The following is a 17,588-nucleotide window of genomic DNA, read 5'->3' as shown; positions in this document are numbered from 1 at the left end:
GTGCGAGAAAACAGGGCGGGCGTTCCAAATCACCGTGGACTTCCAAGGGGGTGCACCCATTTGCGACGTCGTTCTTGGTCTCCATCTTTACCTCTTAGCTCAAGCATGCTCATGCAAAATCGATTCATTCGTGACAACTTCATACTGCTGTCCTTAAATACGCTTAAAATTCGTAAAGAAGAAAAGTGTCCGGCCCTTTAAAAGTGTCGAACGGGCAGAATACAGTCACTTACAGGCAGACACTGAAATCGCGGATATTCAGTGAAAATTTAAATATGTAATAAAATTGGTCAAGTCTGTAGCTTAGTATAATGAGCAAATTTACCGGTTTTATGCGCAGTCGCGCTTATTATCAACATTAAGCATAACGGGTCTGTGTGCCCATTTATTTCCAAATCCAGCCCGCGTGCTTGGAAATGCGGAATGATTCTCGTCTGATTGCAGCTGCGCAGATGCCACTCGGAGACTTTTCTACACGCGAAACATATTGTGTCGTCATACCAACAGGCACGAATGTCAAGCGTCGCCTAGTAACATTCAATCCAACGGCCACCATTGCGTAGCGGCCCTACATGATAGAGGTTAAGCAGAGGAGGGAGATAAATAACCGTTTAGTCAGCGAGGAAATGTTCTTTCTTCATCCTAGGTAGGCGGCTCTCTCAGTGCAGAAAGCCGTTTCGCTATTGCCGGAGCCCGCGCCCGGTCCACCAGACTTCTCTGGCCCTCCAGGCTCGGTGCCGTTAAAGTTGCCTGCTACGTTTTTTTATAGCCTGTAACGACTCCGAAGCTTTATCTAGAGTGTTTCTCTAACTGTGTGGCCACAGCAACGCCATGAGTTGGAGGGTGTCCGCCATATCACAAGATCGGCATAGGAATTTTGGATGTGGCCGTCGATATTCCCTTCTTTCCAGTCGGTAGTGTTGCAATATTGAGGCGTAGTTGTTGGGAATGTTCTCCATCTTCGCCGCTGTTCGGAGCTTGTCCGGCAGGAAATCTTGGCTGGTATGCTCTCGGGTGAGCGCAGAAGCTGCTTAGTTTTTGGTCAGGTGTTCTAGGCCTGGGGTTCATGCGACGCATGTCTGCAGGAGCTGTTGTCATCGTGTTATCTCATTTAGAATCTTCACTGCTGCGGCAGAGATACGGCCTTTTTGTAGGTTTCTACACGCGGTTTGTGAGTCGCGCAAGATGATGGCTGTGTCCTTTCATGTAGCAGTGCCGAGGACGATGGTCACTTCCTCCACGGTTTCTGGATTTCTGGCCGGTGTGGTGACAGCGACTAGCTCATTCCTTTGGTTGTTGGTGACGCTAATCTCGCATGCTCTTCCACCTGGGTACTTTGCCGCATCTGTATATCTCGCGTTGGGGTTCTTTGAGTATTTCTTGCTTAGAGCCCGAATTATTGCTTGTCTGCTGTCTTTGTGGTGTGTTGCATGCATTTTGCGAGGTATTGGAGCAACTGAGATAAGGTCTCGGAGAAGTGGCGGTAATCGGGCTTTCGGGTCTGAGTGTGCTGTGAAGTCTTCGCTGTATGCGACTTTGTGAAGTACTGCTCATGTTGTTCGAGTCAGCTTAAGGCATTCCAGCAGGATTATCCTGTGCGCTTCACTAATATATTCCCAGGCTTTATGGAAGTCAAGCTTGAGGAATGTCCTGATTGAGGTCGTACTGGGAAGTCCTAGTGAGCTCTTGATTGTTTTTCGGTCGATGATAGTTAGTTTATCAATCTCAACTTTCTTGAGGAGTGGATACGGGGTGCCATATATGATCCGGCTCAAGAGGAGAGCTTGGATGATGCCTATTGTTTCATGCTCTTTGGGTCCTCTTCTTTTGGTGGGTATACGCCTAATGAGATGAGTAACTTGTGTTAGGGCCCATTGAAGCTTCGAAAGAATAGCCGCGCCAGATCAGTCTTTACGTGTTATGAGGCCAAGGCCACAGAGGGAGCCAAGTTGTGGGATATCGACACCATTGAGTGTGACTTCGGAATCCGCGGCCACGTGGGCTGGTGGTCTTCCCCGGAATTTTGCCTTGAGTATATAGGTCTAATTTTTTTTGGAACGCACTGGAGACCGCATTCTGCGAGGTACTGTTTTATCTGGTTGATTGCCTTTTGGAGGGCAGTTTGCTGTTGTGTGGTTGTAGATGCTTTTCTCCACAACGTTATATCGCCGGCGTCTATCGCATCGATTAAGCCTTAAATGTCACCGAGTTTTCACGGGATCCTAATAATGGCGAGATTGAACAACAAAGGTGAAATGACTGGCCTTTGCGCAGTGCCTTTTCTTTTTGGGGGGGGGGGGCATTTCGAATTTGTCGCCTCGGAGGTTGCCAGAACCCACCGTAGCCGTGCGGATTTTGAGGAAGTCCTGTACGTATTAGCAGGTCCGGATGCAGCAGATTGTGTACTGGAGATTCTGGATGATTTCTTCATGCTTCACATTATCGATGGCTCCACTGACATCTATTGCCAGAATAGAGAACTTATTGTGGCATTCTAGGTAGTTCAAGATGTCTTTCTTGAGCTGTAGGAGTATATCTTGTGCTGAGAGGAGCTGTCGGAGGCGAAAGATGGTGTCAGTCATGAGCCCAGAGTTTTCGTGGTTTCGAGTGAGGCGATCGTGGCCCTTGTGTTCGATGAGCTTTACTGGAGAGGAAATAAAGGAGATGGGCCGTAAGTTGCTGATTTGTAATGTTTTGTTGGTTTCTCAGTATCATAATCACTTCTTCATGCTTTCACACTGCTGAGGGTTCGTCCTTTTCCCAGCAGTTATTCGTGTAGTCGAGTAGTCTATTTATTGCCTCGTCTAGTAGGTTTCGTAGGATCCTGTTGGTCACCTCTGCTTTCGACAGTGAAAGGGGTGTCGAGGATGGAGTTTGGTTCGCTTTCGTACAGTACATTCGGGAATCGGTGGCCTTGGGTGGATGGTGAATATTGCAGAGATTAAGAATGAAACTGCTGTCCAGGCACTTCGAAAACTACGGTTCGAACGAACTTTGACTCGGCAGTGAGAATCTTGAATGCCATGCGAACTTTATAAACTTGAACATAGCAGAGAACGAAATCATTCAATACGGTAAAGTAAAAAAGAACGTGCAGAAATGTCACAAAAAGATGACCATGTGATATGAAAACACGTCACTCCTGATTTCTTTCCTTGCAATACAGCGCCCAGCTGAAAAAATTTGCGTCTCACTTTCATCAGGTCTGAAAAACCTAATAATTCAATGGCTCTTGCAGTGACATCCTAATGTCAGCTGATATGTTACAAAGCTAACAAATTCATCTTTGTTTGCGTGTGTTTATGTGTGTGTGCGTGTGCGTCCTGGTGCAATATTTGGGTTTGAAAAGCAGCCTCTACACGTACGCGCGTGGACCAAGTGACCATCTCCTCAAGTTTGTTCACACAAAATCCAACACTGATTACGTAAGCATGGGAACGACGAGGCAACAGCCTACAGTTGCATTCTCATGCTGCGTTCTGCATTGTGAAGTTATTTCATGGAATTCCAAATGTCCTTTATCTTCTTATGATCGGTGATAACAGAGTGGTCTCACAAGCATTAGTGTCAGTTTTCTGGAAAGCTGGCGGCAGGAATGTGATGAAAACACGGCGATGTGGTTCGGCGTGCACATGGCTTCCAATTCAATGCAAATATTTTGTTGGTACCGCTTTGGATTTTTTTAATAAGATTAAAGCAATATTAATGTACAAGAGGTTTGAGGTGGGTATAGGCAATTGTTTTTTCTACCTCTAAGGGCAAGCCGGAAGTCTGTAGAAGGAAGAAATTATGCAGTTCCAACCTACGTTTTAGAATCTATGTGAACCGAAGGTTTCGTAAAGCGACTAGTGAAATGCTATAATTGTGCCCATTCTATTCCCTGCACCTTTGGCATGAAGTAAGCTGGCGCGTGCATGTATGCTCTCATGCACCCGTCCTATACGCACTGTAGCAACCCTTATATTGGCTTGTATTTCTTCAATTCTTCTTACTTCCATTAAACGTAGCGGCCGCTTCTTAGTCGATTCCCCGTTGTGAGTACGCGCCACAGTATGGAAATCATAATCATCATCAACAAGCGGTGATCATCCGAAAGTGCTAGTTGGCAGTGACAACTTGAAAAAAAAATCATGCGATTTTAGATTTCGAGTCTTACCTCTGGGCAACCAGGACGGCGTTTCCGGAATGATCGGGGTAGTCGGCCTTTACAGCCTCTGGAAAACAAGGATGCAAGTAAACGTCATGCCGAAGATGACGAGCGTTCCGCAACAGAAAACGCTGTTGAAAGCGTCGCATACATCCGTGAGGCCTGTACAGGGCTCAGGCTGAGCCGCCACACTGGCTCGCTGTATTAGACTAACTTGAATTTGTGGGAAACATTTACCTTACGCTATTTATTTTTCTTTGTTGATGTGGGTGTGTTTAAAGAAAGTCAATTCAACGTAAATATAAGTACGTTTCCAAGGACCACCACGACTGGGACATTGCCCTTCCTCACGTCACATTTGCATATAATTCTTCCCGGCATGACAGTGCCGGATATTCTCCATTTTATCTACTGTACGGTGGCGAACCGAACTCGCCCCTTGACACGGCACTCCCTCCTGCTGCGATCTCAACAAGCGAGTATGCGCGCGACGCCATCGCCCTCGCCGGCCATGCACGCCAGCTTGCCCGTACTCGACTGACGGCGTCGCAAACCACTCAGCAGCGTCAGTACAACGCCGTGACGTACAGTTTTCGCCTGGTGCGCTCGTGCTCCTGTGGTCGCCCTCTCGTCATGTCGGACTTTCAGAGAAGCTCCTTTCGCGATACACAGTGCCCTACCGCGTGCTGCGCCAGGTGACGCCTGTGACGTACGAAATTGCTCCTATGAGTTCAACCTCGTCCTCTACTGTGGCATCTAGTGATGTCGTGCACGTCAGTAGGCTCAAGGCCTACTACACTGCTTCCGAGTCCGCCCTTTAGTCGCTCCGGGACGGCGCTTTTGCCGCCGGGGGTAGTGCCACGGAACAGTATTTGCAAGGACGAAGACGCGAGCAGTGAGAAGACGACGACGACGATTGGAGGCTAGCGCGGGCTGTTGCCTCTTGGCCAAGTGCGGCGTATTCCCTTGTAAATATACTTGTATATAGCTTTTTGTCTGCGTCTTCCTACGTAACAATATCGTCGTCTTTGCGAATGTGATATCGCCTGTACTGTTTTGTATAGACAACAAAGAAAACAAAAGCGATTGTGGTCTAACGGATAAAGCAAAGGGCTGCTGCGCTGTGCATTTGCGCTCTTTTTTTAAGAGTGAAGGGGAATCTACTTGGCGAGAGCCTGACAAGAGACCGAGCGACCCAGGCGAAACCACAGGATGGCAGGCAAAGTTCACTTTAAAAAGAACTGGAGGGTGAAGGTTGAGGGGGCACCTAAGCAATTGTTATGATGTGTAAGTGGGAGAGCAATACTTGTCGCTGAGTTTAGTGTTACGGCGAATTGTTGCTAAGTTAATGCCGCTGCGTGGAACGTGGGTCCTGATTGAAGTTTCCCACGACCAGCATAGACGTTCCGCAGCCAAGAACCGAAAGCAGATTCCTGCGCACGAATGCGGCCGCGTCCGGTTGCGACAGATTTGGCGCCACGTATACGAACACAACTACGAGTCCTGTTTCAACGAACTGCACAGCGCACATCTCTCCGTCTGCACCGAAACGGTCTCCGAGCTGGACAGGCCGTAGTTTGAACTCCTGACTTTTGGTATGCGGCGACGCCTGTGGCAATGTTGCCGGGTCGCCGAGCGCTGCACACAAACGAGTATCCCGTAATCTGCCTCTTGTCATCCGGCCTCAAGGTACGGCAGAGGGATCGAATCCTCACCGAGGCTACTTCTTTTGTATGCTATAGCAATTATATGGCTGCTCCAGGCGAATTTCTGCCGTTGTTGCCGTGAAGTTCCGTATAAAGTGCAAAGGCGACAAAATCGTCGCCGCGCGCCGTGTGAAAAAAGCGAGTGGAAGCTTGCGAGGGTGAGCCAGCGAGAGCGGCTTACTCTCTCGCATGCTTCGGAGGAAAGCGGGGAGGAAGCGCACCATCTTCCGTCGCATGCAGCGATCCGGGGGGCTGGGTAGGGAGGGAAGGGCGTGGGGCCTCTGTTCCGGGTCGCTGTATCTTGAAAGCCGTTTTCGACAGGGCAGAGTCCAGCCGCGCGCTGTGTTTTCACGGCTTACTTCGTGTTGATGCGAGCCGCAGAACGAAGGTCAATTCGTTTGCTGCTGCTGCCGCGCTTCCTCACTGCAGCGTTTTGACAGCAAGTTTCTGCGGTCATTGAGTGAGATGCCTGCATGTTTGCTTGTGCTCGCGTGAAACCATGCCTGTTAGTTTTGTTAGTAGGCCTATGTTTACGAGATTATACGGCCGATAAAGCTACTATGATTACTTCGTTTGGCTAACTGTCCGCTAAGTTACTGTAGCAATCGATGCTTCGCCTTTCGTGCGAAACTGTGACTCCTTTTTTTTTTTTAGTTGGATGAAGGTGAAGTAATTTTTGTACCCTTTTTCCGCCACGGCTTTATGTCCCGGCTTTGTGATGAAGGTAAGCTTGCACAATGAGCCAAGTAACGCTGTCGCATTAAAATTGTCTGGAGCAAATTTGCAGGTACTCCCACGTCATGAACAGCTGGCTATCAATATTCTTAAGCTAAGAGGTCGTACAATGTCATACGGACCTTGTGCCCCAACGCGATGATTGGCACGAAAAGCTGCCCTAGCATAGCAGCTAGAATACCGTCCATGTGTGCGTGATGACGCTCCCCGGGAAAAGTGCCTCCCGGGTTTGCAGCAAAGTTAGCGGCATGTTGATGCTGACCTGCGGCGTAGTTTAAACCGACGAACGATGAAGCAGCTGCGGGATGACGAATGTTTTAGGGGAGGCATAGGGCGGGAAATTTGCCAACGCACGTATTTACAGGATTTACGGAGCACACTTTTTACAGAATTATTCAGCACACTTACCACGTGTACCTTTTCATGCGGAACACGTAATAAGAACCATATGGAGGCCCGTGCCGTTTCTGCAGATAAGCTACGAGGTTGGCGATAGGCGGTCATTAGCTGAAAAAATAAAAGAGCAAACTAACGACAATTGGACAATAAAGTCGAACACACTAATTACTGTTTAATTCTTCTTCTTAGGACATGTGCAATTACGAAATGCATCAGTGCATACATGTGCTATGTAGCCGTACAAAGGATAAATGTGATACAGAGTTGCTTGAGGCCAACAGACGGAACGCAGGACTTCGTAATCCGAAGGATGTGGTGGTGGTGATAAACTTTATTGAAAGGGGGAAGGGTAAAGGGGGACGTGGCTGAGGCATTGGGCTCAAGTAAGGCCCTGGGCCTGCTTCGCCTTCTCCGCCCAGTCCACCAGTTCAAGCTGTCGGTCGACGTCCCCGGAACTGAGCCAGGCTGTCCAGTCAGACGCGGAGATGATGAAACGGGAGCGAGGTGCTATCCCACATTATGTGTGTGAATGTTCCTGTTTCTGAACAGAGCCTACATTGGTCGCTTTCCTTGCCCCCTGTGATTTTGTTAATGTACTTTGGGTGTGGGTATGTGTTTGTCTGAAGTCGCCGAAACGCGACCGCTTGCGTTTTATCGAGTTGCTTGGTCGGGGGTGGGAGCGCGCGACGCCTCAAGCGATCATTATCATCATCATCATCAGCAGCAGCAGCAGCAGCATCAGCATCAGCATCATCAGCCTGGTTACGCCCACTGCAGGGCAAAGGCCTCTCCCATACTTCTCCAACAACCCCGGTCGTGTACAAATTGTGGCCATGTTGTCCCTGCAAACTTCTTAATCTCATCCGCCCACCTAACTTTCTGCCGCCCCCTGCTACGCTTCCCTTCCCTTGGGATCCAGTCCGTAACCCTTAATGACCATCGGTTATCTTCCCTCCTCATTACATGTCCTGCCCATGCCCATTTCTTTTTCTTGATTTCAACTAAGATGTCATTAACTCGCGTTTGTTCCCTCACCCAATCTGCTCTTTTCTTATCCCTTAACGTTACACCCATCATTCTTCTTTCCATAGCTCGTTGCGTCGTCCTCAATTTGAGTAGAACCCTTTTCGTAAGCCTCCAGCGATACCTATGGGCTATTTCATGATAAGTCTCGCAGGGTTCCTCGTGTCTCTCCTCATTCACGCCGAAGGTCTAGGCAGGATCCACGGATGCGTTTGGGAAACACTGGCGGGTGACAGTCTTCACGACAGAATGCCCGATGTAGTCCTTGAAAAAGGTGCGGTAAGAATGGGAAACAGGCAGTGATGACGAGAGATGGCGCGTACTTCAGAAGCGTCGCTTCAGATAGTATTTGCTTCACTTTGCTATTCCTCGGAATCAATTTCGTAATTGCACATGTCCTAAGAAGAATAATTAAACAGTAATTAGTGTGTTCGACTTTATTGTCCAATTGTCGTTAGTTTGCTCTTTTATTTTTTCAGCTGATGACCGCCTATCGCCAGCCTCGTAGCTTATCTGCAGAAACGGCACGGGCGTCCATATGGCTCTTATTACGTGTTCCGCATGAAAAGGGACACGTGGTAAGTGTGCTGCATAATTCTGTAAATAAGTGTGCTCCGTAGATCCTGTAAATACGTGTTTGGCTAACTTCAAGTAAAAAAGCAAAATAAACCATCTACAATTCATTCCATGTCACGGATTCAGACGCCTTATCAACAAGGCTCTCGGCATTAAATGACGGATGACGGCAAGAATTCGTGTGATACCCCTGTAGCAAGCCACCAGCTACGCCCTTTGGAGACGCTCCAACGGCGTAGACTAGTGACCCTGAGACTAGTGGCTGACTCTGACCCGAACTCTAATACTCCTCGAAGCGACGCAAGCCCACAGACGGCTACGCAATTTATTAACACAACGACGGATATATAAGTAGTTGCTCCGCCCGAGTAGTAGATTTCATTTGCCGACTGCCGACCGTGCTTGCCACTGTTTGCGCTTTCTGCTAGTTACAGTTCTCCGAGGCCACAAATTCAGAATAACTGTTTCTCCTAACGTCGGAGGATGGCGCCACGCGTCCGCTGCAGTCAGGAGTGGATGACGTATTGATGACTCTGAAGGAGCCTCGGGAATCATAACCTCACTTTATTTCATGTAGCCCGCTTCATGCCCTGCGAAGCTATGGAAACATTGAACATTGGCTCCCTCGCTGGTCAACGGTCACTTTTCATGAAACCCCTCCATGCACGTTTCCGCCGACCAGGTTAAGCACCACCAACCTCCGCCAACTCACCATCCTCCGTTACCCTCCTCTCCCGTTCATCCCACCAGCTCCCGGCGACGAGGGGGAACTTGGGTCATTTCAGCTTCTTGTTACGAACGGAAGCGACGTCATCTCGCGTCGGCTGCTGCTACGTAGAGATTGGGTAGAGCCAGGTGCGGGAGGGGAGCGCCCAACGGAAGTGACGGAAAAAATTTGGGAAGTGGTTTCCCGAAAACGGAAAGGCCGGAAGCGGAACTGGTGTGGGCGATGAATCAGGGAAGAACGGCTCACGCCGAAGCTTGACGCTCGCTAACTCAGCAAAAGTTGCGCTGGCGCGTGGACGGAGGTAGTTTAAGTTTACAATGGCTACTGATTCACGCGGTACCGCAGGAAATGAGATGGCAGACATGCAAGCTACTGCAGTGTACGAATGAAGTACCCCGACACCAGTTGCATTTTTAGTATAACATGCCAAGAATATCTTGCGCACTCTAGGGCATAAACGTTGCAAGGATTTATGATTTATTTACCGCAACGATTCCGAAGGTACTTCACGCTGTACATTTCGTACAGTCGCCTGGTACAACTTCTGGAGTGCTTCAGCCTACAGTTGAGACACCTTTATGCTCATGGCCGTTGAGGATCGTAAAAACGTTGCCCTTAGATCATTGTTGTAAGAACAGCATAAATCATCAATCTCATCAACTGCTACTTCAGAGAGTACCCTCGTTCTTAAATTTGTTATAGAAGCCGTTTTTATTTTCTTCCACAAGGACAGCTTTGACATGTTGACATGACATTTCAGTATTCTTTAAGAAATATCTATGCCAAAGCTCCAAACATGCGCTCTACTACAACACAAATCCGATATTCCTCAGCATGACCACTATAGACTATAGAGGTGTGCGAATACCGAATAGTAAATTTCGAGCCCAATACCGAATCGAATCAAGAAAGAAAGGCCGAATATCGAATCGAATACCAGGATTCTTTTTAAACAAAATTTAACACTTACGAATTTTGTGCAAGAAATGGGAGCTCCAAACGCTTGAGGATCTCCTAGCCTTCTATTAGAATAACGTAGTAACCTATCAGTAACTTCGGCTCACAAAAATCAAGATATACACTGGAAGTATGCTCTTACTAAACGGAAAATCCAAATTATTATGCCAGGTCTAGTATATGAAGGTCAGCCAAATATCTTTTTTTTTTGTTAATAAGACGTCTCTCGAATAGAAAAAGGGCGTTTTTTTCTTTAAAGCTAAAGACTTAGTGAAGATATGTTCTATTTAACACCAGTGAAGTCCTCAGTTAAATAGTGGACCTGTATTTTATGGCAATCTTTTATTTGATAGAAAGTATTTCTTCCCAGTTTTTCTCCGTAATGCATATTTACGGAAGGTGGGTTACCGTGAGGCCAATTTGTGCGACTGCCGAAAGCACCAAACATGCATCACTGCAACGTCAAACACATCCCTTGTGGCTATTAATTCTATTTTGTACTGTCTCGCCCTCGAAGCTCCCATCTATTATTTTTTCAAAAGTCTGCACGAGACGCTCTCATTTCCCGCAGATTTGTGCCATAATTTGCGCCGTTATAGAGGAGAAACCGGGACTGTGATCAATTTATCCGCCAATAAACGATATTCACCAAAACGGACATGAAACTCGAGAAACCTATTACAAGGAACTGCTTCGGCAAGCTTGGTGGGGTCTGCCATACATTATCTTTCGGACGTAAAGCAATGCATGACGGAACGACACACGCACACACACACACACACACACACACACACACACACACACACACACACGTAGACGGATATGCGTGTTGCGTGCATGTGTGTGTGTGTGTGTGTGTGTGTGTGTGTGTGTGTGTGTGTGTGTGTGTGTGTGTGTGTGTGTGTGTGTGTGTGTGTGTGTGTGTGCGTGCGTGCGTGTGCGTGCGTGTGCGTGCATGTGTGCGCGTGTGTGTGCGTGTGTGTGCGTGTGTGCGTCCTTTGTTTTGTGCGTCTCTTTACGAGCCCGAAATTAATGTTTAGCTATAACTTATTCGCAAACTTGTACCCTCAACGTTCTGCTCAGGCGTGAACGTCGAACCACAAAATAGAAAGAAAAGGACTCCCATTCAGGTATCTAACGCGGAAGCACTCAGCGCAGTTTCTTTACGACCTCGACTGTTAAGATGCGTCGGCGGCCCGTCCGCTCTCATTCTGCACAGCCCGCACGGATCTCGGGGTAAACCGGCCGCGCGTTCCGTTTTATTGGCATCGCGCGCAGCAGCACGCGGCCACAGTCGGACACAATAGATCCGACCGCGATACACGTGGCACGATTTCCCGTGGCGAAACCGTCGCGGCCGGCTTCGATTCAATTCGAGAGGAGAAAGCGCTTTCTCTTTTTGAGATCGCACATCCGTCAGGGCGTTATTTCCCAACAAATCGCTGCTTGCGAAAGAAAGAAAGAAAGAAAGAAAGAAAGAAAGAAAGAAAGAAAGAAAGAAAGAAAGAAAGAAAGTGTACTGTCGAGCCGCTTTGTCATCCACGGTCGTTTACGCTTCACAATTTGAAAAAATTTTTTCAAGCGCTCCTTTTAAAGTCCGTCCCCATTTTGAAGTATCGGACACGAAAACCAAACAGACCAAAAAGAAAAAAAATCTTCAGAACGCAAACGCCATAGATTACAAAAAGCGACGACAGTCGCACATCATTCAGCGGCCAGTAGGGCTCTGGACAATTTTTACCGAGTCGCCTACTTCTGTATCGAAAACTTTCTCGGTCTTGGCTTTTTCTTTCCTTTTTCTTCAGAATGATAGAGAAAGTTTGTCTGCACGGGACACGTGTAAACCACTAGCTGTCCACGTTTTTCTTTCGTTTTATTTTATTATACGGCATTCAATCGTTCAGTGCCCAGAAATTTCTTCCCTTTGTCAATGTACATTTCTTTGTCAGGGCACGTGTCTATAATGGTGGATAAAAAACACCTTCAACTGACCATGCTCAAGAGAGGAAAAAACTGCTCCAACGTATTCTGCCTTCTATAAAATATAGAATGAAGCCAGGTGCTGGCAAAGGGGCTAAAATAGGTTTTACCTAGAGTTCGTTATAACCATGACTGCCCCGGTTGCATAAACTTTTACTGGTTGACAGTTCGACTTGCTGTGCAGTTGGCGCGCTGTTTAACGCATTTAGACTTGTGCATAGATCTGTTGTGCTTACTTCGTGACATACATACATACATACATACATACATACATACATACATACATACATACATACATACATACATACATACATACATACATACATACATACATACATACATACATACATACATACATACATACATACATACATACATACATACATACACGTATGTATGTATGTATGTATGTATGTATGTATGTATGTATGTATGTATGTATGTATGTATGTGTGTGTGTGTGTAATAGCTTTGCGCCCTACGACATCGTTCATTCTTTTATCATAAGAGAGAGAGGAAAGGCAAAGAAATTAACCAGATGCGAGTTTCCGGTGTGTTTTTATCATAAATCATAAATATTGTATATTGCCAATGGCGCAACTATATCATGCTTTCCTTTTGTTCTTGCTGTTGGTTTTTGTTTTTTAGTGTATGCTGTCCCTTTCGTTCATAAATAGGGACATTCACAACTACCAGATTAAGCAAAAATTGCCTTCAGTATATAGTTATTCACGCATAGATATCGATAGGGGGCTCCACTGTAACGCCATTACCTGCCTCGTCAAATGGAGCAAGTTTTATCTCGCACATCATCGCGCCACTTAGGTTCCACATTGTAAAGCGTGTTATAACCGCAACGACGCAAGCAAGCGAGCAAGCAAGCAAGAAAGAACGCTAAGCCTCGCGCAAAGCTTGCAAGCCACAGCTTTTCACCGCGCTGCCGCATACAGCTTTAGCTCCGAGCTCGCAACCCAAGCGGCCCACAAAGCCACACGCCTCGGTGCAGAGAAGCTGCCGCCTACGCGAGAATTTTACGGGCTGCGGCGACCCGATTTTTACGAGGGAGGCCATACAGGAACTGCAGGGCGTAAGAAAGCGACGGTTCTCTACCACAGCAAAAAGCACGCGCACATTTCTCTCTCTCCCCTCCCCCCGCCCGCATCGCGACCGATGGTCCGAGAGCTCTTTTCTCGGTTCGCTGCCTGCAGGAATACGAGGCTTCATCCTACTCCCGTTAAAGAACGTCGTGTCTCTCTATGCTGTCCGAGCATCGGCTGGCGGCTCTCGCCGTGTCGCCTATAGGTTCTTTTAGCGCCGGTTGACGACCGTCAAGACGCGGTTCGGTTCTTTCGGGGGGATGCGCACAATGGGCGCGGTGTCGTTCGGGTGCGCCAACGTGCCGTCCGTTTATTTCTTTGTTTGTCTCGCCTTTCGTATACTTTGGCATGCGTAAACTGCGTGGGATATATATATATATATATATATATATATATATATATATATATAAGGCAACACTCGGTTTGTTCCGTCTTGGATTTATCGTGGCGCTCAGGTTTATTTCTTCTTTTTCTTTCTGAAAAAAAAAAGTTTAAACGCAATTTAGACTCTTAAGTGGCTAATATAATGTCTCCTGGCACAAACTGCACTCTCTTTCGGTTATGACCCGTGTTTACGCGCATGCGAAATACGCATGCGATGCGCTTGTTGTTTAATAGCAGAACCTAGCGCACTAATGCCCTGTATAGAGGACTGCTGCAAGCTTTGAGTTCCGAAATTAATTGTGCGCATTGCCTAACCGCGTGAACTGCAGGCTGCAGGTTCAACAGGGTTGATTGGTGCGCGTTTAAAGGAATCGAAATGCGCAAAATACGGAATGTCGAGTGAAGACGACAGAGGCATCAAGACCTCGATTTAAGACCCGGCTTTTGCGCTGTTCGATTCAACTAGAACTTGGCCGAACCAGACCAGCTAAACACATTCCTAAGGTTCTTTTCTGGTTCGTCGGACACTTTCCCGCTCTTTAATAATGTTCTAAGGTCATATTTTGTACGTGTAAACTTGCTTTGCCACTGCGTCTCATTATGCACGTCTATATGCAGGCATTCCCTAAAGACTTCCTACCTGCCTCCAGAAATTCTACGCGCCTCTCTGGAGGGCTAGCTACGTTTCTTGGATGCGTCGCATGCTTCACCCTTACGCATGGCGACAAATTCCGGCGCTCTGTCTTTTGTCCTATTACTTTACGTTCCGCCTTCAGCGCTGTTCGATTGACTTCAACGGAGAGAACTACTTTGGTCGGTAAGGCTGTAGAAGAGATGTAGGAAGCCGTTCATGATACCAGCCACGGCAGTCAACTACCACGACCGACACGGTTGAGCATCTCCTTTACTAGCGTTCCCCGCTCTCTGAGAAAAAAGTGAAGTCTTTGTAACCTAACGATTGTAGTCGCTGTGACCTCACTTGCTGCAAAAGCTGTATAATAATACAAAGGACACCGCCGCATTCCTTTTTTTTTTTTCTGGCTCCTCCGATAACCACGTCGTATTCTCAAACAAGAAATTATTTCTTGCGATTGAGGAACACCCCCTAACTCTCTGCACCGAGGAGGTCACCTCTCCATTCTATAAATAAAAGACTTTCAATCAATGAATTTCGGAAACATCGTCTCGACTCGCCACGACCTTTCCTAACAGCGCCCATCGAAGATATATGCACAGACCCCACCGCGCTCCAAGTCTGAATGGCGGCGAATGTGCCAATGTCCTGATGTATCATTGTGATAGCAATTACATGAAAAATGCAGGCGAATCTTCGCCGTCGTCGTTGCCGTCGCCGTGAGGTTCCGTAAAAGGTCCAAGTGCAATAAAACCGCCCCACGTGTGGCGTATGCTGTGGATGCAAGAAAAAAAAAGGACGAGGCGAGCCGAAAAGGACGGTAACTTGATGCGCACCGTACTCTAGCGCGAACAATGTTGGAGTGATCAAGTGCACACAAATGTAAGGGGAGGGCAGCTGAGCACGCGGCAATGCGAATAACCGCGGGCTAGGGAGGGGGCGGGAAGGAGTGTGGAAGGTGAACGCACGTCTCCTTCTCTAACCGGGCCGTGGCTACGTATATCTGTCAGCCTCCCCCCTCCCCCTTCTTGGATTGAGAAACTTTCGTGGAGGTAAAAGGTTGGGCTAGCCGAGATGGCTGGTTGCTTTATGTGAGTTGTCTTCACCTAGTAGTATTGGAGGTCGCGTAATCTCATGTTACAGAAAGGAATTGAAGCCACTGGCAGCACGAAGCGTTAGCTCCACGAGGCCGACGCTCTTCATGACAACAGCGTTCCGGACGCCAGATTGCCAGCGGCCATCGAGTGAGGTCTGTTCATGGTTTCCTGTGCGCCCGTAGCTGTATCATTGTTAATTTAATCGGTTAATAAATGTTTGCTGCAGTGTATATTGCCGAGAACGCCACAAACAAACATTATCTTCGCGTAGTTGTCTAATAATTTAGTGTCGTTATCAATGCTCCACCTTTTGGGCGAAGCTGCGACGTTTTATCGAGGAGGGGAGGAGAAAGGGGGCAGCCCCCACCCTCTTCAGTAAATAATAATGAGTGAATGAATGACACGTCTCTCTGTGTTCTGCGTACTACACGGACAAACACAACTTGTGCAGGCAAGGTAAGATTTAACATCACGTCACGACTGTCAAATGCTATCAACGTCGCTGCCAAATACCGTCAACGAAGGCAAACAGCACAAAAAGTTTCGCTGACATCGATATTTTTGACATCGATACGCCTATATTTTTTTTTCTAAATATGTAAGTGCTCGTGGCATCGTGAAGTGTGAACAAGAACAGCGTCCTTTAGTGAACAACATTTTCTTGCTAAACTAGGGCTCCAGTGGAGTATAGCCAAACGAAAAACTCAAGTTATCGTGTTTTCAGAACTCTTCCTGTAAAAAAGCAGAAAAAGCTATATCTATAAACACACACTAGCGGACGGGCTTTTCCCGCCAAATAATCGCAAATAGAACCGTATAAACGTAAATCGCCAGACTAACTGTTTTGGTGTTCACCCTTGGGGTCCGTTTAGGATACCGCTTTTCAAACACGCTATTGGCGTGTTTGAACTATATATGGTGTCCCAGCTAACGTTGGCCATGCTGTTCATCGAAAAAAGAAGCATTAAAAAAAACAAGGCGCAAGTTACAGTTTTGAGGCCTACGGTGTTCGGTCGTCAGAGCTTGGACACACGGTATAAAGGGCACAGCATCATGCGTAGTGAACAACCATATCTACTTACGTGAATCGAACGGAATTCTGAGATTTTACGCGCCAGAACCGCGGTTTGATTAGGAGGCATGCCATAGTGGGGGACTCCGGATCGATTTTGGCCACCAGATGATTTTCAACGAGCCCCCAATGCGCGGGACATGGGCGTTTCTTGCATTTCATCCTTCATCGAAATGCGGCCTCCGCGGCCTGGACTTGATACCGCGACCTCGCGCTTAGCAGCACAACCCCGTAGCTGATAAGCCGCAGCGGTGGGTATGTCACGTACCTGCTCGTGTAAAGTGCCCACTGTGACATAATCATTGATACATGTGTGAGCTGCTATAGATTCACAAGCATTGTTTGCTTATGCGGGCTAGATATGTAACTGTGACGTAAATAGATGTAATGAATATTCTTATTATTTTGAAAAAGTAAAAAGAAACAGAATACGGGACTTTATTCTAGGGTCAACTTATAGCAGCACCAAGCAAGTAGCGCGACCTGTTCTTCTACCACCAACCAGTGATCACTGGCTCAAGATCCCATTAGCGGCAAATCAGCGAATAAAGAAGCGCAACGGGGCGCCACATGTGCAACCTTTTTCAAGCAGTTTTCTTCAGCAAAGAGCACCCAATTAACAAAAATACTTGTCTGGCGCGCTTTGGCTGGACCAAGTGTCACAGAATTTCGCTGCTGGTGTTGCTACAGCTGTTCACAGCTCTGGTAACCCGGCATTCCGTAGACGGTAATACCATGTACGGATGAGCTAGAACTCTTTAACAAAGAAAACCGATCAAAACACTGGCGCGTGAACACAACTCGCTCGCTAAAGGCTTCAAGCTTCGGAAACACAGCTGTTTCGAGCAACTCTACTATCCGCCGGTACCATCCCCAGGGTGGGGCGAGTAATCTCGCGCTTCTCTAATGAGCACGGTTCGCCAAGTATAATCCCAAAGACAGAACGGACCCCGAGCGTACAAGGGCCCGCTCGGTGTGCGCACACGAAAGGGCGGAAAGAGCGGCGGCTGCCGGATGTCCCGTGTGAAGGATTGCCGAGGTCAGCGCGGGCGTG

At 47.5% G+C, this 17,588-nt stretch overlaps 1 protein-coding gene across 1 annotated transcript in view; it reads right to left on the bottom strand.

Annotated features, from left to right (window-relative positions):
• LOC142559281 (uncharacterized) overlaps positions 1-13,063 on the bottom strand; it is an 83,891-nt gene extending 70,828 nt beyond the window's left edge. The window contains exons 1-2 of the mRNA XM_075670902.1: positions 13,024-13,063; positions 4,157-4,214 (exon numbers count right to left, since the gene is read on the bottom strand). Coding sequence (XP_075527017.1) covers positions 4,157-4,214; positions 13,024-13,063 — 98 coding nt within the window. The remainder of the gene's footprint in view (positions 1-4,156; positions 4,215-13,023) is intronic.
• Between the last annotated feature and the right edge of the window lie 4,525 nt (positions 13,064-17,588).

The sequence above is a fragment of the Dermacentor variabilis genome, chromosome 10 (genome assembly GCF_050947875.1).
Source record: "Dermacentor variabilis isolate Ectoservices chromosome 10, ASM5094787v1, whole genome shotgun sequence".
Taxonomy (NCBI): domain Eukaryota; kingdom Metazoa; phylum Arthropoda; class Arachnida; order Ixodida; family Ixodidae; genus Dermacentor; species Dermacentor variabilis.
Note: the sequence above shows the minus strand (reverse complement) of the source record. Positions and strands in the feature narration are given on the sequence as shown.